The sequence below is a fragment of the Vulpes vulpes genome, chromosome 14 (assembly GCF_048418805.1).
Source record: "Vulpes vulpes isolate BD-2025 chromosome 14, VulVul3, whole genome shotgun sequence".
NCBI classification, from domain to species: domain Eukaryota; kingdom Metazoa; phylum Chordata; class Mammalia; order Carnivora; family Canidae; genus Vulpes; species Vulpes vulpes.
In genome coordinates this window covers 22,366,195-22,394,070 of record NC_132793.1, presented here as the reverse complement: position 1 = coordinate 22,394,070, position 27,876 = coordinate 22,366,195, and the positions used below count along the sequence as shown (strand labels likewise).

General features: G+C 41.8%; 2 protein-coding genes and 1 long non-coding RNA gene across 15 annotated transcripts in view; 1 reads left to right on the top strand and 2 right to left on the bottom strand.

Moving 5' to 3' along the window:
* The window catches only part of DLGAP4 (DLG associated protein 4), a 193,415-nt gene extending 165,780 nt beyond the window's left edge, over nucleotides 1-27,635 (top strand). For 8 of the 11 annotated variants that reach the window (XM_072735980.1, XM_072735978.1, XM_072735979.1 and 5 more), the window contains 3 exons: nucleotides 23,897-23,988; nucleotides 24,884-25,039; nucleotides 25,810-27,635. In XM_072735980.1, coding sequence (XP_072592081.1) covers nucleotides 23,897-23,988; nucleotides 24,884-25,039; nucleotides 25,810-26,028 — 467 coding nt within the window. In that variant the 3' untranslated portion in view covers nucleotides 26,029-27,635. Of the gene's footprint in view, nucleotides 1-23,896; nucleotides 23,989-24,883; nucleotides 25,111-25,809 lie in introns of all 11 variants that reach the window. The other 3 variants (XM_072735983.1, XM_072735981.1, XM_072735982.1) reach the window with 1 other exon arrangement.
* Nucleotides 1-27,876, bottom strand: part of LOC112928193 (uncharacterized) — a 152,177-nt gene that overhangs the window by 76,656 nt on the left and 47,645 nt on the right. Inside the window, exon 3 of one of the 3 annotated variants that reach the window (XR_003236713.2) lies at nucleotides 25,108-25,281. The exons of the other annotated variants lie outside the window; for them this stretch is intronic. This is a non-coding gene — a long non-coding RNA (uncharacterized lncRNA). Of the gene's footprint in view, nucleotides 1-25,107; nucleotides 25,282-27,876 lie in introns of those variants that run through there. 3 annotated transcript variants of the gene reach the window in all.
* LOC140595364 (large ribosomal subunit protein eL39-like) lies at nucleotides 1,963-4,402 on the bottom strand. The gene has a single exon (XM_072735996.1). It carries the CDS (start codon nucleotides 2,209-2,211, stop codon nucleotides 2,035-2,037), a length of 177 nt encoding a protein of 58 aa, XP_072592097.1. The 5' UTR covers nucleotides 2,212-4,402; the 3' UTR covers nucleotides 1,963-2,034.

Sequence of the window (27,876 nt, the reverse complement as noted above, 5' to 3'; positions counted from 1 at the left end):
TCATTTTTTTTATTATGGTAAAATAGATATGACAAAAAGTTTGCCATTGTAACCACTCTTAAGTGTACAATTCAGCGGCAGTTACTTATATTCACAGCTGTTGCACATCATCAATATTCATTTCCAAAACTCACTCACCACCCCAAACAGAAATTCTGTACCCATTAAGCAATAACTCCCCATCTTCTCCCTGCAGCCTGATAACCTTTGATCTACTTGCTCTATGAATATGCCTATTCAAGATATTTTATGTAAGCGGGATGTTATATTTGTCCTTTAGTATTTGGCATGTTTTCAAAGTTCATGCATGTTGTAAGCATATATAGAACTTCATTCCCTTTTATTTTTTTTTAAGACTTTATTTATTCATGAGAGAGACACAGAGAGAGAATCAGAGACAGAGGCAGAGGGAGAAGCAGGCTCCATGTAGGGAGCCCAATGCGGTACTGGATTCTGGGACTCCAGGGATCACTCCCTGGGCCGAAGGCAGACGCTCAACCACTGAGCCACCCAGGCGTCCCTTCATTCCCTTTTATTTTTTTTTTTTTTTAAGATTTTATTTATTTATTCATGAGAGATACAGAGAGAGAGAGAGAGAGAGGCAGAGACACAGGCAGAGGGAGAAGCAGGCTCCATGCAGGGAGCCTGACGTGGGACTCGATCCCAGGTCTCCAGGATCAGCCCCTGGACTGAAGGCGGCACTAAACCACTGAGCCACCCGGGCTGCCCACTGAGCCACCAGGGCTGCCCCCTTCATTCCCTTTTAAAAGATCAAAGAGCACCTGAGCACCTGGGTGGCTCAGTGGTTGAGTGCCTGCCTTTGGCTCATTGTGATCCTGGGGTCCTGGGATTGAGTTTCCCATCAGGCTCCCCATAGGGACCCCGCTTCTCCTTCTATCTATGTCTCTGCCTTTCTCTCTGTGTCTCTCATGAATAAATAAATAAAATCTTTAAAATAAATAAAGTAAAATTAATGATTTTGTGAGGTGCCTGGCTGGCTCACTCAGTGGAGGGTACAACTATTGATGTTGGGGTTGTTTTTTGGGTTTTGGTTTTTTTAAAGATTTATATATTTGAGAGACAGACAGACAGAAATAGCAACAAAGATGAGAGAGAGCACAAGTGGGGCTCTATCCCGAGACCCTAGAATCATGACCTGAGCCAAAAGCAGACACTTTAACTGACTCAGCCCCCCAGGTGCCCCTTGATCTTGGGATTGTAAATTTAAGCCCCATATTGGGTGAAGAGATTACTTAAAAACAAAATCTTTTTTTTTTAAACAAAATCTTTAAAAATAATAATAAATAAAAATAAAATTAATGATTTAATAACTACAATTTTTAAATTTGATAGGTTCTTTTTTTTTTTAAGATTTTATTTGAGGGATCCCTGGGTGGCGCAGCGGTTTGGCACCTGCCTTTGGCCCAGGGCACGATCCTGGAGACGTGGGATCGAATCCCACGTCGGGCTCCCGGTGCATGGAGCCTGCTTCTCCCTCTGCCTATGTCTCTGCCTCTCTCTCTCTCTGTGACTATCATAAATAAATAAAAATTAAAAAAAAAAGTATTAAAAAGATTTTATTTGAGAGAAAGCACACAAGCAGGGGGAGGAACAGAGAGGGGGGGAGACTTGCTGACTCCCCATCAAGACCTGAGCCAAAGGCAGACGCTTAGCAGACAGAGCCACACAGGCATCCCCTAGCCACACTTTAAATACTTCGTTGTCAAGGGCCATTTCTATCACTGCAGAAAGTTCTATCAGACAGTGCTATGTGAGATCTGACAGGAGGGGGAATTCATTACTTCACAAACCAGGACACAACAGCAGCTCAGCTGAAAGGTCTCACATTTATTACTGAACCAACCTACTGGTATAGGGGCATAGTAACAGAGAAAATCATTCCCTTGATAAGACATGTCTATTGGCCAGGTAGGAAGGATGTTTCCATATTGATAGGATAGGAACATGTGATCTCCCTGCGGCTTAAATATGTGTGCCAATTATGTTTGCTATTTCATGATGTGCGATGCTTCCTCATAGACCTAGCTTGGTTCTTCTCCAGTACCTCCTCTTGGAGTTGTACCTGATTTTATTACCAGTTTTCATCCGAATCCACTGGGGAATACGACAATTCTGCTTTTGTTTCTTGGCCAGGAATCGCTTGATTCTGAAAGTCTTGTGAGAAGACATGGTGATCACAGTCAACCACATGCAACCAGGATGGCGGCAGAAAGGAGAGGGCAAATTTGATAGGTTCTTATCAATCTTCTGCACCCTTGATTGATTTTTTAAAATTTTTTGTTGTGGCAAAATGTAACGCTTACCATCTTAACTGTTTTTATAATTTTTTAAAGATTTTATTTATTTAGCAAGAGAGAGCACATGCGGTGAGGGGGAGCGGCAGAGGGAGAGAGATAAGCACACTCTGTGCTAAACAGGCAGCCTGACACAGGGGCTGGATCCCAGGACCCCGGGATCATGACCTGAGCCGAAGGCAGATGCTTAACCAGCTGAACCACCCAGGCGCCCTCATCTGAACTGTTTTTAAATGTACATACAGTTCAGTGGTATTAAATACTTATACTGTAGCATTGTCACCACCATCCATCCCCATAACTCCTTTTAGCTTGAAACTCTACCCATGAAACAGTAAACCCTTAGGGGGGTGCCTGGATGGCTCAGTCAGTTGAGCATCTGACTCTTTATCTCTGCTCAGGTCTTGATCCCAGAGTGGTGGGTTCAAGCCCTGCATTGGGTTCCAGACTGGGAGCAGTGCCTACTAAAACACACACACACACACACACACACACACACACACACACACACACATACCCTGATAACCCCTCATTCTCCCTATCCCCCACCCCCAGATACCCATTATTTACTGTCCTTATGTTCCAGTTACTCCAAGTACTTCATAAAAGTGGAATCACAGAGCATTTGTCTTCTTGTGATTGGTTTATTTCACTAGGCATTAATGTCCTCCAAGTTCTTCCATGTTACAGTAGATCTCAGAACATCATTCCTTTTTATAACTGAACAATACTACATTGTATGTGTACACATTTTGCTTATCCTTTCATTTGTCACTAGACATTTGGATTCCTTCCACATCTCAGCTGCTGTGAGTAATGCTGCTATGAACATGGGTGTACAAATACTTCTTCAAGTCCTTGCCTTTTGGTCCTTTTGGATACATATCCAGAAATGCAATTGCAGGATTGTATGGTAATTCTATTTTTTGTTTGTTGAGGAATCCCCACACTGTTTCACAGTCACTGTATCATTTTACATTCCCACCAGCAGAGCTCAAAGGTTCCAATTTCTACACATCCTTGCTATACTTGTTCCCTATTTTTTTCAGAGTATCCATCTTAGTGGGTGTGAGGTGGTATCTTATAGTTTTGACTTGCATTTCCCTAATGAATAGTGATTTTGAGCATTTCTTCATGTGCTTGTTGGCCATTCATAGGTCTTCTTTGGAGAAAGGTCTATGGAGGTCCTTTGCCCATTTTTAAGTCAGGTTGTTTGCTTTTTTGTTAGTCTTTTTTTTTTTTTTTTTTTGGATTTTATTTATTTATTCATGAGAGATACGGAGAGAAAAGCAGAGACATGGGTGAGGGATAAGCAGGCTCCTCAACGGGAGCCCAGTGTGGGATTGATCCCAGAAATCACAACCTGAGCCGAAGGCAGACGCTCGACCACCGTGAGCCACCCAGGCATCCCTGCTTTTTTGTTAGAGTCTTAGGTGATATCTATATAGTCTAAATATTCATTCCTTACCCAGATATATGATTTGCCAATATTTTCTCCCATTCTGTGGGTTATCTTTTTACTCTGTGAATAAGGACTTAATGCACAAAATTTTAAATTTTCATGAAGTCTAGTTTGTCTGTTTTTTCTTTTGTTACCTGTGCCTTTCATGTCATAGGCAAGGAATCGTTGCATGTCATGTCCTGAAACTTCTGTGATGTTTTTTTCTTCTCAGAGTTTTACTGTTGTAAAAAGGCCTTACTTACATTTAGGTCCTTGATCCATTTTGAGTTAATTTTTGTGTATGACATTAGATAAGGGTCTAACTTTTGCATATGGATACCCAGTTTTTGCAGCACCATCTGTTGAAAGGACCATCCTTTCCCTCATTTGACTTGGTGTCCTTGTCAAAAATCATGGACTATATACGCAAGGGTTTATTTCAGGGCTGTCTATTCCATTGATCTATATGTCTGTCTTTATGCCAACACCACACTGTTTTGATTTCTGTGGCTTTGTAGTAGGTTTTGAAATCCAGAAGTAAGAGTCCTCCTGTTTTGTTCTTTTTCAAGATTGTTTTGCATATTTGGGATTCCCTGAGATTGCATATGAATTTTAGTATGGGTTTTTTTATTCCTGAAAAAAAAAAGAAAAACTGTTGGGATTTTTGAGAGGGACTGTTTTGAATCTGTAGATGGCTTTGGGTTGTATTGACATTTTAACAATATTAAATCTTCAGGAACAAGAGATGTGCTTCTGTTTATTATGTCGTCTTTAATTTCTTTCAGCAGTTTTGTAGCTTCCATTGTACAACCTCTTTGATTAGTTAATTCTTAAATATTTTATACTATTTGATACTATTGTAAAGAGATTGTTTTATAATTTCCCCTTCACCTTATTCATTGTTAGGATATAGAAATGCAACTCATTTTGTTAGTTTTGTATCCTGCTGCTTTGGTGAATTCATGTAATGGTTCTGATTCTGTGTGTGCATGCAAGTGTAATCTTTGGGGGTCTCTACATAAACTATCATATCTACAAACAGCTAATTTTACTTCTTCCTTTATAATTTGGATGTCTTTTCTTTTTCTTGCCTAACTGCTCTAAAACATCTAGTACTGTTGAGTAGATGTGGTAATAGTGGGCATCCTTGCCTTATCGCTGGGCTCAGAGGAAACACTTTCAGACTTTCACCTTTTAATATGATGATCACTGTGAGTTTTTCATAGATGGCTTCTATTCTGTTGTAGTTTCCCTCTATTCCCAGTTTGTTGACTGTTTTTCTCATGAAAAGGCATTGGATTTTGTCAAGTGCTTTTTCTGCCTCAGTTGTTTTCCTTCATTCTGTTGATGTGGCATAGTAGCACACTGATGTTCATGTTGAATTATTCTTGCATTCTAGAAATAAATCCTAGTTGATCATGATATGTAACCCTTTTAACATGCCACTGAATTGTATTTGCTAGTATTTTCTTGAGGACTTTTGCATTGACTTTCATAAGGAATATTGATCTGTAGCTTTCTTTTCTTTTTATTTTATTTATTTATTTATTTATTTATTTATTTATTTATTTATTTATTTATTTTCTTTCTTTCTTTTCTTGTCATGTCTTTGTCTGGCTTTGGTGTCAGGGTAATGGAGCTTCGAACAATGAGTTAGAAGTACTTACTCCTCTTCAATTTTTGGAAAAGTTTGAGGATTGGTAATAGTTCTTTAAATCTTTGGTAGAGGGTGCCTGGGTGGCTCAGTTGGTTGAGCGTCTGCCTTCGGCTCAGGTCATGATCCCAAGGTCCTAGGATCGAGTCCCACATCGGGCTCCCTGCTCAGTGGGGAGTCCGCTACTCCCTCTGCCTCCCCTCCCCACCTCCATGGATGCATGCATTATCTCTCTGAAATAAAATATTTTTTAAAAAATAAATCTTTGGTAGAATTCACCAATGAAGCCATCAGGTCTAGGACTTTTCTTTATTGGAGATTTTGAGTACTGATTTAGTCTCCCTACTAGATAAAGGTCTATTCTGATTTTCTATTTTTTCATGATTTAGTCTTGGCAGGTTTTGTGTTTCTAGGAATTTGTTCATTTCATCCAGATTATCCAATTTGTTAGTGTAACTGTTCTAGTATTCTTACAGTCTTTTTCTAAGTTTTTAATTTGTTTGTAGCCATAAATTTTCCCCTTAGCATCACTTCTGTTGTGTTTTGTAAGTGTGGGTATGTTTTTTTTTTTTTCATTTATCTCTCACTATTTTCTAATTTCCCCTCTATTTCTTAAAAAAAAAAAAAAAAAAGGCGGGGGGAGCACCTGGGTGGCTCAGTAGGTTAAGCATCCGACTCTTGATTTTGGCTCAGGTCATGATCTCATGGTTGTGAGATTGAGCCCCGCGTTGGACTCCACACTGGGCGTGAAGCCTGCTTAAGACTTTGTCTCTCTCCCTCTTTCCCTCCCTTCTCTCTCTCTAAAAACAAATAAAATGTATTGCTTAATTTACACAACTTTGTGAATTTTCCAGTTTTCCTTTTGTTAAATTGACTTCTAACTTCATCCTGCTGTGTTCAGAGAAGAGACTTTGTATGATATATATCTTTTTAAAAATCTACTAAGACTTCATTTGTGGAGGCACCTACCTGGCTCAGTTGGTGGAGCATGCAACTCAATCTTGGGGTTGTGTTTTCAGGCCCCATGGTGGGCCTAGAGCTCACCTTTAAAAAAACCTTAGAAAAAAAAGACTTAATTTGTGGTCTAACCATATGGTCAGTCCTGGAAAACATCCCATGTATACTTGAGAAGAATGTGTATCCTGTTGTTATTGGGTGAGGTGTTCTATATAAGCAAGCATGTTAGATCTAGTTGGTCTACTGTGTTGTTTAAATGTTGTGTTTCCTTACTTATCTTCTGTCTTGTTCTGTTATTGTGAGTGGGACATTGAAGTCTCCAACTATTACCGTAGAACTGTCAATCTCTCCCTTCACTTCTGTCACTTTCTGCTTTCATGTATTTTGGTGGTGATTAGGTGTATAAATGTTTAGAACTGTTATATCTTCTTGTACTGAATGCACCTTTGATTCTTAAAAACCCCATTTGTGTTCCAACGGCATAGAAATTTTTTTGTAGTTTCAAAATTTGGGTTTCATTCTTTCATATTTAGGTGTTTAATCCATCTTCAATTCATATCTGTGCATTCTACAATTTCATTTTGTTTTTTTCATATGGAAACACCAGTTACTGAAATCATTACTTCCTTCACTGATTAGTGATACCAGTCAGTCATAACAACCTCTGCCAGATTTTACATACAAAGGGATGTTTCTGGGCTCTCTTCTGTTCTGCTATTTTGTCTGTTTCTGCATTAATACAGGTGTTAACTGCCATAACTTGTTAACATTCCTTAGTATCTGGTAGGGTAAATCCCTCTTCCTTATTGTATTCAGATTAGAAGTTCACATACAACTTCTTCATTATTCTTTTTTTTTTTTTTTAAGATTTTATTTATTTATTCATGAAGGACACAGAGAAAGAGGCAGAGAGAAAAGCAGGCCCCATGCCGGGAGCCTGATGTGGGACTCGATCCCAGGACTCCAGATCACACCCTGGGCCAAAGGCAGGTGCTGAACCGCTGAGCCATCCAGGGATCCCTTTCTTCATTATTCTAAATTTTTTTAAAAATTTATTTATTTATGATAGTCACACAGGGAGAGAGAGAGGCAGAGACATAGGCAGAGGGAGAGGCAGGCTACATGCACCGGGAGCCCGACGTGGGATTCGATCCCAGGTCTCCAGGATCACGCCCTGGGCCAAAGACAGGCGCCAAACCGCTGCGCCACCCAAGGATCCCCCTTTCTTCATTATTCTAATACTCATCCTGGAATTAGTAAATTTTGCTGGAGCATGAAATAGAATTTATAAATTAATTTGGGAAAACTTGATATCTGTAAAATATTGAGTCGTCTTAACTATGAATAAAGCTTATGTCTCCATTTATTCAGTTCTCCTTTTATATCCTTCTATAAGTTTGCTGAATTGCCCCATGAAGGTTTTACATATTTTTATTAGGTTTATTTCTTGGTATCATCTAGGTTTGGGGGTGGGGTTTTTTGATAGTAAAATCAGTCATTTTTCTGTTTTGCCGATTCTGATTATTTTGAGATGTGTACATTAATCTCATGTGCAGCAACCTTGTATAATTCTGTTCTCTTGGATTTGCATCATAAATAGTATTTGCCATAATGACAATTTTGTGTCTAATTTTACTGTCTCACATATCTCCTAATTGCGGGAGCGTGAGAACACTGTAGAACAGTAGGAAGAAAGCACTCTCCTCACCCCACTGCCGGTCCTGATCTTCTCTCAGGAATATTCTCTCAAGGAATATTTCCTGGGTACCTGCCACCTACCAGGTACTTGTCTGGTTTCTGGGGAGAAGGCAGTGAACAAAACAAAGCCCTGCCCATGTGGAGCTTATATTCTCATGGGGAGAGACAGAAAATAACCAAATAAGCAAATACTGTGTAAGATGTTTAGACGTGCAACAGAAAAAAAAGACACAGAAAGCAGGACAGTGAGTGCCACAGGGGCGGGGGCAGTGTCGCTGCCCTATACAACATGGTCAGGGGCATGGTCGGGCAAGGACACCTGACGTGGAAACCTGACGGGAGAGAGAGAACAGCAGAGATCCCTAGAGGCCAGCCGGGCAGAGGCCGCGGCAGGGACTGAGCGTTCCTGGGGTGGGCAGATGCCTGACAGGCTTCAGTCCTGGGAAGTGGCCAGCAGGGCTGTAACAGCAAGCGGGACTTGGGAGAGGGAGTCAGGGTGATGGTGCCCCACATAAGAGGGCCTCAGAGGTGGTATAAAAGGCTTGGCTTTTACTCAGAGGAGAACTCATTGGAGAGTCTTGAGTGCTGCAACTTGGCATTCTTTTTTAATGGATGAATCTGGTTTCTCTGTTCAAAAGAGAGTGGGGTGAGGGGTACAAGTGCAAGATGGGAGAATTAGGATAATGTAACCATAATCTGGGTAAGACAAGGTGGTGATGGCCATAGAGCACTTCTGAGAGAGGTGGCAGTTCTGGATACATGTGGAAGGTAAAGCAGAATATCCTAACAGATTGCGTATGGAATAGGAGTGAAAGGAGTCAAAACCAGTTTGTAATCTGTGTGACAAAAGGATGGAATCACTACTGGGATAAGGAAGACCCGTTTAATATCAAGAAAAGTTAAGAGTTCAGAGTCCAGGCAGCCCTGGTGGCTCAGCGGTTTAGCGCCGCCTTTAGCCCGGGGTGTGATCCTGGAGACCCGGGATCGAGTCCCATGTCGGGCTCCCTGCATGGAGCCTGCTTCTTCCTCTGCCTGTGTCCCTGCCTCTTTCTCTCTCTGTGTCTGTCATAAATAAATTAAAAATCTTAAAAAAAAAAAAAAAAAGAGTTCAGAGTCCACTATGTTAAATGTGATGCACATTATCAGGCATCAGAGTGGAGATGTCAAGCAGGCAGCTAAAAGCAGGAGCTGGGGAAAGCCCAGGCTTGAAAATTATACTGGCAGTCCTCAGAGTAGACATTTAAGTTCAGAAATGAATAAATATTTATTTATTTATTTACTTATTTATTTACTTACTTACTTACTTAAATCTTTTTTTTTAAAATGAGATGGCAAAGCCTCAGGAGTAGAGACACAAACACTGAATGGTGAGAAAGGAGGAATGACCAGTGAGATGGGAGAGAAGGCAATTGAACAGCAACTGAGTAGTTTTCAGGAAAAGAGACTGCTTTGTCAGATGCTGTTGCTGCTGCTGGGCACAGCAAACCTAGAAATGTAAGGTCGTTGGAGACCTTGAAGAAGGGGCCTGTTCTGATGGAAGGAGGGGTGGTGGGGGCAGGTGCAGCCCGACTAGAGAAGGATTAAGGGAAAACACTAGTAATTGGAGACAGCAAGTATAGATAATTGTATTGATGACTTTTTCTGTACGAGGAACAGAGAAATGAAAGGATATAGGGTCAAAAGAGGGTTGGGGTTTTTTGTTCCTTTTGTTTTTAAACGGAGTGGTATAAGCATGTTTATATGTTGTTGAGAATGACCTTGTAGGGAAGGGGAAATTCATTATGCAGGAGAGAAAAGGAGACACCTGTTAGGGTGGCGGTCTAGGGGAGTGAGAGAAGGAACTGAATTAGTGCCCACGTGGGGACAGAGAATTCCAAGGAGTATTTGAGGGGACCTGTCACGGGAAGCAGAGTTTACAACTGTGATATTCTTGATGGACGCATAATAATCCACTCTATTTTTCTGAGTATATCGTGTTTTGCTTTAAGACTTATGGGGGGGGGGGGGGGGGGAGACTTATGTGGGGAAAAAAAAAGAGTCTTATGTGTTATGAGTATTGCTATAAACTTTCCTTTGGTTTAACCACCTCTCTCCATGCATTTACTTTCAACCTTTCACTGTCCTTATAATGTCTCCTATAATCAGCATGTGTCTGGATTTTGAGTTTTGTCCAATGTTTTTTCTTCAGAAGTAGACAATGTCCATTTACAGTGGGATTTCTATATACTTGGATTGTTCCTACCATGTTATTTTGTGGTATCTGTCCTACTTTGAGGGGGTTTTTTTTTTCCTCTCTTGCCTTCTTTTGGATTAACACGCCCCTCTAGTATTGGGGCTGTACTCATTGGTATTAAGTTTGCCTACAGGGGATCCGTGGGTGGCTCAGCGGTTTAGCGCCTGCCTTCGGCCCAGGGTGTGATCCTGGAGTCCCGGGATCGGGTCTCATGTCGGGCTCCCTGCATGGAGCCTGCCTCTTCCTCTGTCTGTGTCTCTGCCTTTCTCCTCTCTGTGTCTCTCATGAATGAATAAATAAAATTTAAAAAAAAAAAAATTTTTTTTTAAAGTTTGCCTACAAATAACACTTAAAAAGAAAGAAAAAGTGGTTTGAACAAGATTGTTTCTCTCAAGTTCAAGAATGTCTGAGATAGTAACACTAAAGCCCCAGGCTTGCTTTTTCTTGAGGTTTGATGTCATAATTGTCTTTCATTCACAGAATCTTATCATCCTGGGCGCCTGTGTGGCTCAGTCAGTTGAACACCCAACTCTTATTTCAGGTCAGGTCATGATCTCAGGGTCCTTGGATTGAGCCCTGTGTCGGGCTCCACACTCAGCATGGAGTCTGCTTTTCCCTCTCCCTTTGCTCCTCCCCCAGCTTGTGCTCACAGGCTCTCTTTCTCAAATAAATAAATAAAATCTTTTTAAAGAAAACTTTTTATTATTCAAAGTGGCTGCTGGATTCCAGAAATCCCAAGTGCATTCCAGCCACCAAAGAAACAAGGAGCATGAAAAGGCAGCTCAGCCCCACATACTGCTGCTTCTACCCACTTTATTGCTCGTTGCAAGGGTAGCCAAGGGAATGCTTGGGTCCAGGCTGCTGTGTACCCAGCTTTTTAAAACTCAGAGGTCCCCATAGACCAGTTGTTTTCCAAATCCTATGCTGCACTGAGCAGTGTGTGCACATTACAGAGCCATGACATAATACTCACCACAGTGGTCCTTATTCTTTCTAATCCTGTTCCTAGTGTAGCTTGTTGCAGGGTTCTGATACTGTACATACCTTGCGAGTTTTCCATCTGACAGTACTTTGTCCTGGAAAATTCACACTGTTGCCTAAGAAATTTCTGTGTTTTTTACTTTACCTGAATAAAGGTGCTATTTGACATGAAAAAAAGAAACTCAGAGGTGCTTTTTCTGAGGGATAGTGAGAAACAAACATTAGAGACAACTAGTCATAACTGCCACAGGAGTTACACACTGCACTACTGTTCTTTCAATCCTTAAAATTTTAATGTTAAATTATTTAACATCTTTACCTTTCTCCTAGATGACACAAGGACCTTAAGATATGATTTATCTGATTGATTTCGTATGGTTAAACCCCCCCAAATAATGATTCTTATATAATTACAGTAATCGTTATTTACACACATATTTATTTAGGCTTATGTTTATCATTTTCTTTTTCTTTTTTTTAAGATTTTATTTATTCATGAAAGAGACACACAGAGAGAGGCAGAGACACAGGCAGAGAAAGAAGCAGGCTCCATGCAGGGAGCCTGATGTGGGACCCCATCCCAGGACTCCAGGATCACGCCCTGAGCCACCCAGGGATCCCCTGTTTATCATTTTCTTTGCTCACTCTTGGCTCTTTCCTTCTTATGTCTCAGATTTTCCTTCTTCAATCATTCTTTTCCTTGCTGAGTACATCCTTTATTTAGTTTTTGTTTTGTTTTGTGTTTTTTTAGGGTTTTGTTTGTTTGTTTGTTTTCCCCTACACCCCGTGGGGCTTGAACTCACAACTCCAAGATCAAAAGTCACAAGCTCTACTGACCACACCCCCTGAGTACATCCTTTAGAACTTCCTTAGTGAGAACCTGAGAGCTGGCATTAACTCTTGTTATTTTGCTCTCATTCTGCTTATTAATCTTTATATACATGCAAAGAGTAGACAGAAGAAAGAAAAATAAAAAGAATGCTCATGTACCACCTTGTTTACAAATAGAATGTTAACCATCTTTGAAGTCCAGTGGTATTACCTTCTTTCTGCCATAGCAGTAAGCATTATACTAAAGTTTGTTAATTTTACTTTTGTTTTTCTTTATACTTGTGCCACGGAGATGTGTAACCGTAAGGAATATAATGTTTTGTTTTGCCTGTGTTTGAATTTTATACTAACAGAAGCACAGGGTAGGTATTTTTTGGAGGCTTGCCTTTTTTTTTTTTTTTTTTTTAAAGTAGGCTCCACACTCACTACCCTGAAATCAGTGTTGTAGGTGCACAACCCTGAGATCAAGACCGGAGCTGAGATCAAGAGTCTGATACTCAACCGACTGAGACACCCAGGCGCCCTAAGGCTTGTCTTTTAATTTAACCTTGTGTTTGAGCTTCACCCATTTTAATACCTGTATCTATAGTTCATTCTTTTCATTGATAAATAGCATTCCACTGTATGAATATACTGTTGCTTCTCTACTCCACTGGTGAGCGTTTAAATGGTTTCCAGTTTCAGTTGTGAACAATTCATTTTTAATAGAATTGTGATATAGTTTATATACCATAAAATTCACCACCCCTTTAAAGTATACAATTCAGTGGTTTTTAGCCTATTCAGAGAGTTGTGCAACCATCATCACTACCTAATTTTAGAATATATTTATCACACCAAAAGAAAACCTTGTACCCATGGAGTCATCATTCCCTACTTCTCTCTCCCCCTCCCTACCACTAATCTGCTTTCTTTATGGATTTTCCTATTCTAGACATTTATATAAATGGAATCATGCAATATATGTGGTCTTTTGTGTTTGGCTTCTCTTATTTTGCATATTTTTGAGGTTTATCCATGTTGTAATATAAATTAGCATTTCATTCCTTCTAATTGCTGAATAAAATTCCATTGTATGGATATACTGTATTTTCCTTATCCATTTGTCACTTTTCTCAACTTTTGGCTATTAGGTATTCTTTGAAACATGAAAGTTTAATTTTAGTGAAATCCAACTATTTTTTTCTTCGGTTGCTTGTAATTTTGGTGTCAGGTCTAAGAAACTGTTGCCTAATCCAGGGTCTTGAAGATTTACTTCTATTTGCTTCTAAGAGCTTTATTTTTTTTTTTTTTAATTTTTATTTATTTATGATAGTCACACACACAGAGAGAGAGAGAGAGAGAGAGAGGCAGAGACACAGGCGGAGGGAGAAGCAGGCTCCATGCACCAGGAGCCCGACGTGGGATTTGATCCTGGGTCTCCAGGATCGCGCCCTGGGCCAAAGTCAGGCACTAAACCGCTGCGCCACCCAGGGATCCCTCTAAGAGCTTTATAAATTTAGCTGTTACATTTATGTCTGTGAGTTAATTTTTATGTATGGTGTGAGGTATGTGGGTCTACTTTTATATCTTTTATATTTGGATATCCAGTTGTCCCAGTATCATTTGTTACAGAGACTGTTCCTTCCCCATTAAATGGTTCTTGGTACTATTGTCAAAAATCAATTGACCATAAATGTAAGAATTCATTTCCAAACTCTCAATTCTATTCCTTCACACTGATACACGTGTGTATACTTAAACCAGTACCACACAGTCATAATTATTACTATAACTTTGAAGTAAGTTTTGAAATTGGGAAGTATGAGTCTTCCAACTTTGTTCTTAAATAAAAATACCAATAAAATAAGTTTATGGCCGGCTCTCAGGTTCTCACTAAAGAAGTTCTAAAGTATGTACTTTGATCTTATATTTCCATGAGATTTAGGATCACATTGTCAATTTCTGGGGGAAAAAAAAGCAGGTGAGATTTTATTTTGATAGGAATCATGTTAAATCTGTAATTTGATTTGGGGAGTATTGCCATCTTACTAAAAAAAAGTCTTCCAATCCATTAACATGGAATATCTTTCTATTTACTGAGGCTTTTAAAACTTTCCATAGTAGTTTATAGTTCTCAGTATATAAATACTTTATATCTTTTGTTAAATTTATTCCTAAGTATTTTATTATTCTTAATGCTGTTGTAAATGGAACGATTTTCTTAACCTCATTTTCAGATTGTTTATTGTTAGTGTATAGAAATATATTTTTATATGTTGATATTATATGCTACAATATGGCTAAATTTTAGAGGGAGGGATTCCTTAGGACTTCTTATATAACGATAATTTCATCTGAAAATAGAGATTGTTTACAATCTAGATTTATTTTTGTTTTTTGCCTAATGGCCCTGAATTCAGTATAATGTTGAATACAAGTGGCAAAAATGGGGCACCCTTGCTTTTGTCTCATTCCTGATCTTAGATTGAAACTATTTAGTCTTACACTGTAAGTATGAAGTAAGCTGTGGATTATTATTATTTTTTTAAGATTTTATTTATTTATTCTTAGAGAGAGAGAGAGAGAAAGGCAGAGACACAGGCAGAGGGAGAAGCAGGCTCCATGCAGAGAGCCCAACATGGGACTCGATCCAGGGTCTCCGGGATCACGCCCTGGGCTGCAGGGCGCGCTAAACCGTTGCACCACCGGGGCTGCCCTATTTTTTTTTTTTTTTTTTTTTTTTTAGGCTGTGGATTATTATGAACATTTTTGACCATGTCTCGTGGTGTACATATATACAAGAGTGCTTTTAAAGATATATACTGGCTGTGGAAATGCTTGGTTCATAGGGTATGGAAACGATTTACAAATTGTTTTCCAAAGTGATTATACCAATTTATTATTTCTTCAGCAGTGTTCTACATCTTTACTTACACATAGTACATTAGTTTATTTTCAGTCTACAAATATGAAACAGTGATTATAATTTGCATTTCATTGTTACTAATGACACTGAGCATCTTTTCACATATTAGTCATTCATGGTTTCTTCCTCTAAGTTCCTGTTCATGTTTTTTTCCCATTTTTCTATTAAGTTGTCTGCCTTTTTCTTATTGCCTCATAAGTGATCTTGATATATCTGGATTCTGGAACTTTTGTCAGTTTTATATATGGTAAATATCTTCTTCCAGTTTGTGACTGGTCTTTTCACTTTTTTTATGGTATCTTCTAAGTAAGTAGATATTCTTAATTTTAATGTAAATTTATCAATCTTTCTCTTCTATGATTTGTACTTTTTTGTACCTTAAGAAAGCCATCCTTCTACAAAAGTTAAAAAGGTATTTTACTGTTTTCTTGAGGTGCCCAGATGGTTCAGTCAGTGGAACATGCAACGCTTGATCTCAGGGTCATGAGTTTGAGCCCCACATTAGGTATAGAGATTGCTTAAATAAATAAACTTAAAATATATATATACATACACACACACACACACATATATACATACATATACCCACATACATTTTAAAGATTTTATTTTTAGATAATCTCTTCACCCAACTTGGGGCTCAAACTCACAACCCCGAGATCAAGAGTCATGCATCCTGACTGAATCAGCCAGGTGCCCCAAAAAGATAATTTTACTATTTTCTTGTAATGGTTTTCATCTTCCCCCTTTAAGTCTTTGATCCCTTAGAACTGACTTGTCTGCAATGGAGTGAGATAAGGCTCTATGTAAACTTTTTCTTATTGAATAATAATATATTAAAATGTTTGTCCTTATCCTGTTAACATGCAGTATAATTCTGACAGATCTCAGGTTTCCTATATGTGCTGGTCTGTTTCTGAGTTTTCAGTTCTGTTCATTAGTCTATACCTAAGCACAAATCACACTTTCTTCATTGTTACAACTGTACAAGGAATCTTGATAATAAGGACAAGCTCCCCTTTCTTCAAGAGTGTGTTGGCTAATCTTGGCTCTCTGCTCTTCCATATAAATTTCTTTTTTTAGATTTTTTTTTTTTAATTAGCAGAGTGAGAGGGGAGTGTGAGCACAAGCTGCAGGAAGGAGCAGTGGGAGAGGGAGAAGCAGACTCCTCACTGAGTAGACAGCCCAGCGTAGGACTCGATCCCAGCACCCTGGGATCATGACCTGAGCCAAAGGCAGATGCTTAACTGACTGAGCCACCCAGGCACCCCTTCCATATAAATTTTAGAATCAGCTTGTCAAAATTCCAGGTTGAGATTTAGATTAGAATTATATTAGATCTGTAGATCAATTTGGAGTAATATTGAGATCCTTATAAAGTAAGTCTTTGCTATCCAAGAACGTGATTATGTGTCTCCATTTACTTAGGTCTTCTTTACTATTCTTTTTTTTTTTTTAAGGTTTTATTTATTTATTCATGAGAGACACACAGAGAGAGAGGCAGAGACACAGAGGAAGAAGCAGGCTCCACACAGGGAACCTCATGTGGGACTTGATCCCCGGTCTCCAGGATCACACCCTGGGCCAAAGGCGGGTGCCAAACCACTGAGCCACCCAGGGATCCCTTCTTTACTATTCTCAATTAGATTTTGTATTTCCTACATAAGATTTGTTAGATTAGTATTTTCACTTGGCCAGGATGTCAGCTATATTTTTTGTGAATGTATTTTGTTTATTGTTAATGAAATTCCCTTTGACCTTTATTCTCTTTGACCTTGATGTTCTATCTAGAAACTTTGTTATATTTTTATTATTTGTAAAAAGAAATTGCTTTTTCAGGGGCACCTGGCTGGCTCAGTCAGTAAAGCATGTGATGCAACTGTTGATCTCTCTCAGGGTGCTGAGTTCAAGCCCCATGTTGGATGTGGAGCCTATTCAAAACAAATAAAAAGACAGGAATTGCTTTTTCACATTGTGCCATAGGTTTGTTTGAGTACGATGTTTGCCATAAGTTTTTTATAAATACTCTTTTTCTGGTTTAAGAAAGTTATTGAATTTCATGGAACTTTTTTACTGAATTTATTTAGATGATCATATGGTTTCGCTTTCTTAATCTAATAATGTGGTAAATTTTATTAAGAGATTTTTCTCCTTTCTTGACTTCTTTTTGGACTAACCAAGTATTTCCACTTTTCTCATGTTAGCTTATTAATGTTATAGTAGTTAACTCTAAAGATTACAACCTGCATCTTTGTAAAGACTACTCTAAATTAGTACCTTAACCATTTCACAGATGATGCAGGGACCTTAGAACACTTTTTGTCCCTTCCTGACTTGCATACTATTGCTGTGAAGTGTTAATGCTTCTATAAATAGTCTAACTGCTGTAAGACTTTATTCTTGTTTTATACAATCAATATTACAATGAATATTCACTTTGTGTGTGTGTGTGTGTTTTTTTAACCCTTCCTATTACTCTTCACTCCTTTATTTTTGTGCTTCTACTTAGGATTTTTCTTCCTAAGGAACTAAAGCAAAGGGCGCACCTGGGTGACTTGGTTCAGCATCCGACTCTTGATTTTGGCTTAGGTTGTGGTCGAGGGTCCTGGGATGGAGTTCTGCAGCAGTGTCCACTGCTCAGGGAGTCTCTCTCCCTCTGCCCCTCTCCCCACTTGCACATACTTTCTCTAATCTTTAGAAAGTATATATATATTTTTAAAAAAGAACTAAAGTCAAAGCCTAAAGTACTCTGCTCAGTATTTTTTTAATGCAGTTACTTGTCTTAAAATGTCCATATTTGTCCCTTCCTAGTTTTGAATAGTATTTCTGCTAATTGTGGGTTGGTATTGATCTTCTTTCAGTACTTTGTCTTTGATTATGTTCTGATTCCCAGCCTATTAGTCATCTGTCAGTCTTCCTGCTGCTCCTTTGAAGAATCATTGGTTTCTCCCCTCTGTCTGCTTTTAGGATTTTCTCCTTGTATTGTAGTTTTACCAGGTTTACTGTGATACCTCAGTGTGGTTTTCCTTTTATTTGTCCAGCTTGATGTTCAGAGTTTCTTGAATCTTGGGTTTTCATAAATTCCATCAGTTTCAGAAAACTCCTGGCCATTATTTCCTCAGATTTTTGCTCCATCTTATTTCTTCTCTGCTGTGGGTGCCCATGACATATCCGTTAGACTGCCATGTTTTAAGTTTCTTCATCTTCTTTTCTGTATTTTCCCTTTTATTTTCCTCCTCTGGGACCTTAGTCTGGATATTTCCTGCTGGATTATTTCATAGTTCAGCTGTAATTAATGTATTAAATCCAGCTCTTTGAAAGTCCTAATTTCATTTACTATATTTTTTAATTCTAGAGTTTCCATTTGATTCATCTTGTCACATATTTCCTTGGACATATTCGGTTATTTAACACCCTTGCCCAATAACTCTAGTACCTACATCCCATGTGGGTCTTTTTCTTTTTTCTGTTTTCTCTCTTTTGCTGTGCAATCATTTGGTCCTTTCTCTGCTCTGCTTGGTAATTTTTATTCAGTGCCAAAAACTGTATATGTTTTGTTCAGTTGGCCAGACCAACTGAATCCAGGATGGGATTGAACTCTTTCAGAGCTGAGTGTTTTGAGACAATCTATTTCTGTTTATTCTCCTACTGTGCACTCTCCAGGGAATCCCAGAGATAGCCTGTGGTATGTTCCAAGCCCCTCCTACTTGGCAGACCAATTTTCATCTTTCCCACTCCAATTTTCATCTCTCCCACTCCATAAGACTACTGGAAGCATTGCTTAGCTTAATGCACTCTCTGGACTTCAATTTGGTTTCCTTATCCCCATGACACTGGCTCAGGTTCTGCTCAGCTTCTCAGCCTTGTGCTGCTTCTAAGTTGGGAGATACCATAGGGTACAAGCAATGCAGAGTATCAGATTCACCTGAATATTGTTTCCCTTCTCACTGGGATCTTAGCCTCTCAGATTCAGGTTGCTTTGGTAATTTTTTAATGCTTTGAGATTTTCTGAGGTTTTGTTTTGGTTTTTTTTGTATTTGTTTTTTCACTTGGTCTTAGTGGGAGGGTTTGGTTTGTCTGCTACTAACTAGTTTTTCATGGATAGAATTAGAAAATTCTAATGTTGAATCAGTCTTGTATTACCAGAATAAACCCAGATGAATAATGATACATTATCATATTAGTATATATTGCCGGACTTGATTTGATAATATTTGACTTAATAATTTTGCCTTTGTCCATGAAAAGCTGGAAGATAATTCACCCTTCTCGTGTTTATTGTTTCAGTATCAAGGTTATCTAGCCTTGTAAAATGAGATGTTTCCTCTACTCATTTGGTTTTTTAAGAACAAAATTATCTTTTATTTTACTCTTTCATAGAACTTTTAAAAAATATCTTTTCCATGGGCACCTAGCTGGCTCAGTTGGTGGAGTGTGTGACTCTTGATCTCGGGGTCATGAGTACAAGCCCCATGTTGGGTGTAGAGATTACTTAAAAATAAAATATCGTAAAAAATATGTATCTTTTCTACTATGGTTATGTCATATGGTTCTTCTTCCACTTGTAATCCACTTGTAATTTTTTGTTTGTACCTGTCTCCTTTTTATTTTGATCGGTCTGGCAGAGTTTGTTAATTTTTATTTATTTTTTTAAGACTTTATTTATTCATAGAGACACACACACAGAGAGAGAGAGAGAGAGAGAGGCAGAGACACAGGCAGAGGGAGAAGGAGGCACCATGCAGAGAGCCTGACCTGGGACTCATCCAGGGTCTCCAGGATCACGCCCTGGGCTGCAGGTGGCACTAAACCACGGCGCCACCGGGGCTGCCAGAGCTTGTTAATTTTATTAATCCTCTATTATACATTGGTTTATTACTTTATGAAGTTTCTTCTCTCTTTGGGTTTATTTTATTGTTCCTTCACTCATGTCTTAAATTGGATACTGAGCTCATATTTTTTTCAGCCTGTCCTTTGTATTTTTTTAAAGGTTTATTTATTCATGAGAGAGAAGCAGAGACACAGGCAGAGGGAGAAGCAGGCTCCCTGTGGGGAGCCCAGTGTGGGACTCGATCCTGGGACTCCAGGGTCACACCCTGAGCCAAGGGCAGACACTCAACCACTGAGCTACCCAGGTGTCCCAGTCACCTCACTGTGGTTTTGATCTGCATCTCCCTGATGACATTGTCGAACATTTTTTATTTTATTTATTTATTCATGAGAGACACAGAGAGAGAGAGAGAGAGAGAGAGAGAGAGAGACGCAGAGACACAGGCAGAGGGAGAAGCAGGCTCCATGCTGAGAGCCTGATGTGGGACTCGATCCCAGGACTCCAGGATCATGCCCTGGGCTGAAGGCAGGCGCTCAACCGCTGAGCCACCCAGGGGTCCCCTTATTTTTGTTTTTAAAGATGATAGTTTATATATATCAGAACTTCATTCCTTTGTTGTAGCTGAATAATATTCCACTATATGTATATTACCATTTTATCCATTCGTCTATTGATGAGCACTTGGGTTGCTTCCACCTTTGACTACTATGGATAATGCCACTATGAATATTGACATCCAGGTAATCTGTTTAATCTCTGCTTTCAGTTCTTTGGGGGTATATACCTAGGAGTGGAATTTTTTAGTTAAATGGTAATTGGATGTTTAAATTTTTTTTTTTAAGATTTTATTTATTTATTCACAAGAGACACAGAGAGGCAGAGACACAGGCAGAGGGAGAAGCAGGCTCCATGAAGGGAGCCCGATGTGGGACTCGATCCTGGGTCTCCAGGATCAGGCCCTGGGCCAAAGGTGGTGCTAAACCACTGAGCCACCAGGGCTGCCCGGATATTTAACTTTTTTGAGGAACCGCCAGACCACAGCAGCTGTGCCATTTCACATTCCCATCAGCAAAGCACAAAGATTCTAGTTTCCCTCCATCTTCGCCAACTTTTATGTTTTGGTTGTTTTATAACAGCCATCCTAATGGGTGTGAACTGGTATCTCGTGGTTTTGATTTACAGTTTCCTAATGGCTAATGATGTTGAGGATGCTTACTGACCATTTGTGTATCTTTGGAGAAATGTTTGCTCTGCTCATTGCTCTTTTTTAAATTGGATTATCTTTTTGTTATTGGGTTGTAGGAATTCTTTATCATGTCTGGATATTAACCCTTTGTTAGATATGTAATCTGCAAGTAGTTTTCCCCGTTCTGTGCATTGTCATTCCACTTCCTTCATAGTATCTATCCTTTGATAATAAAAGATTTCCGTTTTACTAAAGCCAAAGTTATCTTTTGTTGCCTGTGCTTTTGGTGTCTTAAACTACTGCCCAATCCACAGTCGTGAAGATTGGCTGTTTTTATCTAAGAGGTTTATAGTTTTAGCTCTTCAATTCATTCTTAAGGGTCCAACTTCATTCTTCTGCACGTAGGTAGTTTTCCCTGCACTCTCCTGAATAGACTATCTTTGCCCATTCACACTCATTCTGGAATGACAGATACTATACCCAGAGAAACTCAATCTCTCTCTGTTGTAGGTGAGAAAGTTGCTCTTGAATGCATTTCTTTAGCAGAAAGATTGCCTTTAATCTTTTCCATGCCCTTTGGCTGTTTTTTTAAGAGATTCTCTGTGTCTTCTGTCTTACTGTCTGAATTTGCTCGAGATTCATTTGGCTTCCTAAGGGTCAGCTGTCATTAGCCATTTCTGGAAAGTTCTAAATCATGATCTCTTCCATTCTGTCTGCTCTCTTCCTGTAGAGTTGACTGGTTATACCCTGAGGCCTACTCTTCATGTCTCTCAGCCCCTTTCTTCTTTGATAAGTCTCCTCTATTTTATATTTAGTTGCTGATTTTATTTATTAAAAATGAGGTGCCCAAGTGCAGTCTTATGGTTGGGAAGTCTCAGAAGAGACTTTCCCTTTTATTCCTACTCTACTCTAGACCAAATGTCTCCACTGCCTGCCTTGAGAAGGGGATCGGGAGAGGCTCATTTTATTTCCAGCAGCTTAGCTCTTCATTTAAAAAGATGTCTTGGGCAGCCTGGGTGGCTCAGTGATTTAGCGCCACCTTCAGCCCAGGGCCTGATCCTGGAGACCCGGGATTGTGTCCCGTGTCAGGCTCCCTGCATGGGGCCTGTTTCTCCCTCTGCGTCTCTGCCTCTCTCTCTCTCTGTGTCTCCTGTGAATAAATAAATAAAACCTTTTAAAATAAATAAAAATAAAAAATAAAACGATGTCTTGATTTGTTATCAAGCAGTTGAATTGTTTTGCACCAGGAGCCTTTCTCTCCTATTCTCCTAGTCCTCACTGGCTGGCAGTGAGCTTTATTCTTTGTGCTAATTCTAGAGTGACCCTTGTTTCTGTGATGGCCTGATTTTTCTCTTGCACTAGTTCCAGAGCTCTGGTTTTATTTCCTTACATCACTTTTTAGAGCACCTCCATTCCTGCCTTGAACTACTGGTTGACAAGTTCATGGTTTTTCATCTTTTTCTAGCAACAACTTTCTGGTGAATGTTCATGTGCCATTTGCTGTTCCCGTAATCTCTTTTGCTCCTTTTTAATTACTGCTTTCTTAATGAAGCAAAATTCTTCCTTGATGAGCTCTTATAAGTAGATCACTGTAGGAGTGGGGCCAGACCTGTGCCCCAGGCTGGCAGGAGTTCCTAAGACACAGGGATGGGTGCCCTCTACAGCCTGGTCCTCTCCCCTGGCAATGACAGGGCTGCTTATGATACAAAGCTGCCCCCGACCTCCCGGTCCCTTGGGGCTGAACCTGATTTAGGAAAGCTCTTGCTGCAGTCCAGTCCCCCTTTTTATTTCATATAAGAGATTACTGGCTTCTCCCCAGTAATCTGGTTCATCCAGACATGCAGTCCTTACAGTCCTCTTTGTGAGGCTACAGGCAGCTTCCTTCACACCCAGTGCTGTGGAGTTCTATCAGAAGACAGTTGGATTTCGATTTCTTCTTTACTCTCTTTTGCTTTGCAGTGATTCTGCAGTGGTTGAGGAATAGTACTGTCTTTAAGCCACAACATTAAAACCAGTAGTCACACTAAAAGATCCACTATTCCTGGGCTGAGCACTTCATGACTAACTCTCCTGTTGGATTCTATTTGCTTATATTTTATGAGACTTTTATATTTATATTCTTGGCAGGTCCTTATCTGTTCTCAGGGCTTCTGAAATTAGTGGTGTCATTTCCTATGTTTATTTACTCTCCGGAACAGACTGGATATATAATACTGGGATTTTCTGTTCCTTGAAGGCTTTTGCAAAATGTCACCTATAAAACTACATAGTTTAGCTTGGTTCTTTTTTTCTGAGAAAACTTTTAACTTCTTCAGATTTTTAAAAATATTTATTTATTTTTAAGATTTTTTATTTATTTATTCATGAGAGACACAGAGAGAGAGAGAGAGGCAGAGACACAGGCAGAGGGAGAAGCAGGCTCCATGCAGGGAGCCTGATGTGGGACTTGATCCCGGGACTCCAGGATCCGGCCCCGGGCTGAAGGCGGTACTAAATCACCGAGCCACCTGGGCTGCCCTCTTCAGTTTTTTTTAAAAACAGCTTTGGTCTAATAAGATTTTCTGTTTCTTCTTGATTTTATGATAATTCATGTTTTCCTGGAAATTTTTTTCATTTAAACTCAATTTTGAAATCTAGTGCCATAAAATATCCTTAGGAAATAGGGGATGAGGCTCAACTTTATATCATTTGCATTTTTCATGACAGCAGATTAAAATATACATAAAATGAAGGCCACATGCCGCTCACCAAAGTCACCTGAGGTGCTGCATGGGGATGATAAAAGTCCTGGCCCTGATCCTGCCTTCTACCGCAGCAAACCCTATGTTCTGCTCAATCTCCCTTCACCTTCTCTTTCTCAGTCTTAGGAAAAGTCCTCAGTGCTGTGGGCAGTGCCCAGCTACTCATGTCCCAGAAATTCCAGCAGTTCCGGGGCCTCTGTGAGCAAAACCTGGTGAGTGATTCTTCTTCCTCCACCAAGGGGCTTCCAGCCTTTCGCTATCTGCCAGATGCCCAGCTGGCTGTGCCCTCCTCCCTAACACGGAGAAGGTGCTGGTGATGCGTGCCCATGCCTAGCACAAGGGCCAGGAATGGTCCTTCCAAATCTCTGGTACGTCTTCAGATAGAAAAGTGAAGCCTATATGAAAGGAGCCACGTGAAACTTAAAAATCAGCACTGATTGATTTATATTAAACATGCTCCAAGAACACAGGTGAGAACCAAGACTCACCACCCCTGGGCTTGCCGGTTTCCCACTCTTTCAGCCTCACCTCTTAGGAGAGCAGCTGTTCCTGTGGAAGCCTCCCCTTCTCTGGCTAGCCAGGGACAGTGTGCTCCTGGAGGATGAGGGCGAGTGTTGGTCTCCAGGCCCTTGCAAGGGTTTGGCCCTTAGCTGAGGCAGTCACCATGAGCACTGTGTTGTCAGAGAACAGACGGGGGCGGGCAGAAACCTTGTGGATTCTGTAATCATAACCACCTGGCAGTGATCCTGGCTTCTCCCCGCCTCACTGGGAGACCATGGCCAGGAACTTTTGTAAAATGAGAACAGCTTTCCACCCGGCATACATTAGGAACGTGAAGGCCTTCCTCCTCATGGCCCTACAGTGGTCGGTCCTGTGTTCTCAGGATGGGACTGTGTCTCTCCCAGAGCTCTACACCATCAGGGCTGGCAGTGACCAGGACCTGGCTTCATTCCCTCCTACAGAGACTGGTCCTGGGAATGGGGGAGGGAGACTCGGCCTGCAGAGACCCCAGCTGGGGCTGGCAGGGCCACAAGCCCATACTTGGGGGTGGGGCCCAGGACCAACCTCCACCTTGCACGCCCCACTGATCCCCGTATGCCCCTGCAGAACCCTGAAGCCAATCCACGTCCGACAGCCCAGGACCTGGCAGGGTTCTGGGACCTGCTACAGCTGTCCATTGAGGACATCAGCATGAAGTTTGATGAACTCTACCACCTCAAGGCCAACAGCTGGCAGCTGGTGGAAACCCCCGAGAAGAGGAAGGTGAGCATGGAGCAGTGCGGAGGGGAAGTCCAGGGACAAATTCCTGGTCGGCACTAACGCTGCCCACATCGGTCAGTGCTGCTTGGCTCCCTTCTCCGTGTGTCGTCTTTGAGCTGGGGGCTCACGTTCATCAGTGCGCGGGGTCCACGCTCGGCTCTCGTCCAGCATGCCGCTCGCTCTGTGCAGTCGACGCTGCCCCCAGAAGCATGCCATCCTGCCCTGCATGTCCAGAAGTGGGGCTCCTAGGAGACACATGCCCACAGCCCTGAGCACTTGTACAGATGTGGCTGTTGGGACTTTGGAGGCAGAAAAACAGTCCTCCTAGGGCCAGCCTCTAACATGAGGCGCGGGATCCCTTATGTAAAATGTGGTTATTGGTTACTGGACTATGGCCCTTGTGAGTTCTGATCCCCTAGAACAGCATGTGAAATGTGGCCTGGGAGTCCAAAGCCCTGAACTTATTAAATCCCAGCTTGAGCCATATGACTCAGGCTCCCAGTGGTTCAAAGCAGGGGTGGGAACAGGTGTTCTGTCCATCCCTTCCTGCTAGAACATTCTTGGATTCTAAGCTTGCTTTTTGCTCCTATGCCTTGTGCTATTCCCACTATCATTGCTTCTTGTGGCTTTTTGATTCCAAATGTGTGTTGCTTGTGCCCGATGTGGGGAGGCTGGGGTGGAGGCTCCGGCTGCCAGCACACAGCGGGTGGTAGCGCCACACAAAAGGTGCACCTTGATTTTATTTTTCTTCCCTCCTCACTGTCTCACTAAAGGAAGAGAAGAAACCACCCCCTCCGGTCCCAAAGAAGCCAGCTAAATCCAAGCCGGCAGTGAGCCGCGACAAGGCCTCCGACGCAGGGGACAAGCAGCGTCAGGAGGCCCGCAAGAGACTCCTGGCGGCCAAGCGGGCGGCTTCCGTGCGGCAGAACTCAGCCACAGAGAGTGCGGACAGCATCGAGATTTATGTCCCCGAGGCCCAGACCCGACTCTGAGACCAGGAAGCGGGAAGCAAACAATTTTAAATCATTAAAAAAAAAAAAACAACCACACAAACTAAATGTGAACGGAACACCATTTTCTCAACCTTTAGGATGGTTATTCTGTCCAGAGACCCTGAGCCAACTTTCCAATTGATGCATCCAAGGGCTCACAATTTGGCTTTTTTGGGTCCCTCCCAGCTTTAGGTTATGAAGACTTCATACAAAAAAAAAAAAAAAAAGTCAACAAAAACACAAAACGATAAAACTTTGTGCCCCCCTCTCGCTGGCCGTGTTGGACTAGGTAGACGGACCTCAGCAACTCCCGGCCCAGCCTCCAGACTGCGGTCTTTTTACTTGTTCTATCTGACGAGAACTCGCACTAGCTTGTTTACAAGACGAGGACCCTCCGAGGACAGCCTTGGGCCCCTGCCATGTCCTTCCTCCTCCTCCCGCTACCCCGCTCTGACCTTGCAGTTTTCATTCTTACGTTCTTTTTTCCCCTCAGAGCTCACACAGGGGCCACCATCCAGCGGCCGGCTTGCCGGCCCTCAGCCCCGCGTGTGACCACCAGCCCCGAGGACAGAGCACTGGACACACAGCCCTGCCCCAAGTGCTCGCACAGGCCTCCCCCACCCCCACCGTAGCAGAAGCTGCAGCCTCGGGCTGGGTGGGCCAGGGTGGGGGGGCTGGCCTCTCCCAGAAGGGGAGGAGGGGCAAGTCTTGGGGGGGGGGGGAGGACAATGAGATAAAAGCCACAGTGACCACACTCCAGACTCACGCCTCTTTCTTCTCTCCAGCCCCCTTTTCCTTCAGTAAAATGTTCAACTCAGAGTGACTTGCAGGGGACACTCAAGAGAGGGACCCCACTTTCCAGGGGTCATCTGTCCCTGGCCAAACCTGTGTACAGCACCCAAGGGGCAGGCAGCTGTGTCTGTATGGATGTGTACATATGCACATAGACCTTAGAGTGTATATTTAACAAACGCCCATCTGCTCACCCATGCCCCCCAGCGCCGCCGCTGGCTCTCGGGGCACCTGGCAGGAGGCGGGTGTGTGAATAGCATATATTTTTACATGTACTATATCTAGGTGTGTGTACAAGTGTGTGTAAAAATATATACCTTGTGTGTAAGCGGCCTTTTTTTGGTCTCCCACCTGCCCCTTGCTGTGGGCCCATCTGCCCCGCCTCTGAGTTTTCTGTTCTGTTGGGTTTCTTGGGGTGTTTTTTTTTACCCCAATCATCCTTCTCTCCCCCGGCCCCCACCCCCACTCCCGGGGTGGCATGAGCCCTGAGCTGCAGTGGCCCGGGCCTGCAGGGTGGGGGACGAGTGGGGGGAGGGGGAGGCCCAGCCCACAGCAAGCCCAGTACACGAGGGTAGCTCTCTGCCGTGGAGACAACGATGGCACTGGAGACGTCCTCGTGTCTGCCACTTGCTGCAGGGGCCCCGGGTGAACAGAGGGCCTGCTCTGGGGCCCCATTCCAGCTTGGCCGCCGTCTGTGACCTTGGGCAAGTCACTCGACCTCTGTGTGCCTCAACTTCCTCCTCTGTAAAACGGGGACAGTCCCTGCCCCTCCCTACCTCACAGGCATGTTGTGAGAATAAATGAGGTAACGCGTACCAAGGGCTCATGGTGTTCTTGCAGTGGGATGGGCCAGGCTGTGAGGTGGGCGGAGTGGACACCTGGGGAGACTGAGCCTGACCCCCTTCCAGGTGGCAGCTCTTTGGAGACAGGCCGACTTGCATATAAACTAATTCCAGCTCTGGCACAACCTAGCTTGTCACCCCTGGGCAGGGACATTTCCTCCCACAGACCCCAGCTCCCTGACCTGAGAAATGCGTAAACAGCCACCTTAACCTG

What these genes read in the sequence shown, in the direction of transcription:
- LOC140595364 (XM_072735996.1), bottom strand. Translation starts at nt 2,211, where the DNA reads ATGTGGTTGACTGTGATCACCATGTCTTCTCACAAGACTTTCAGAATC.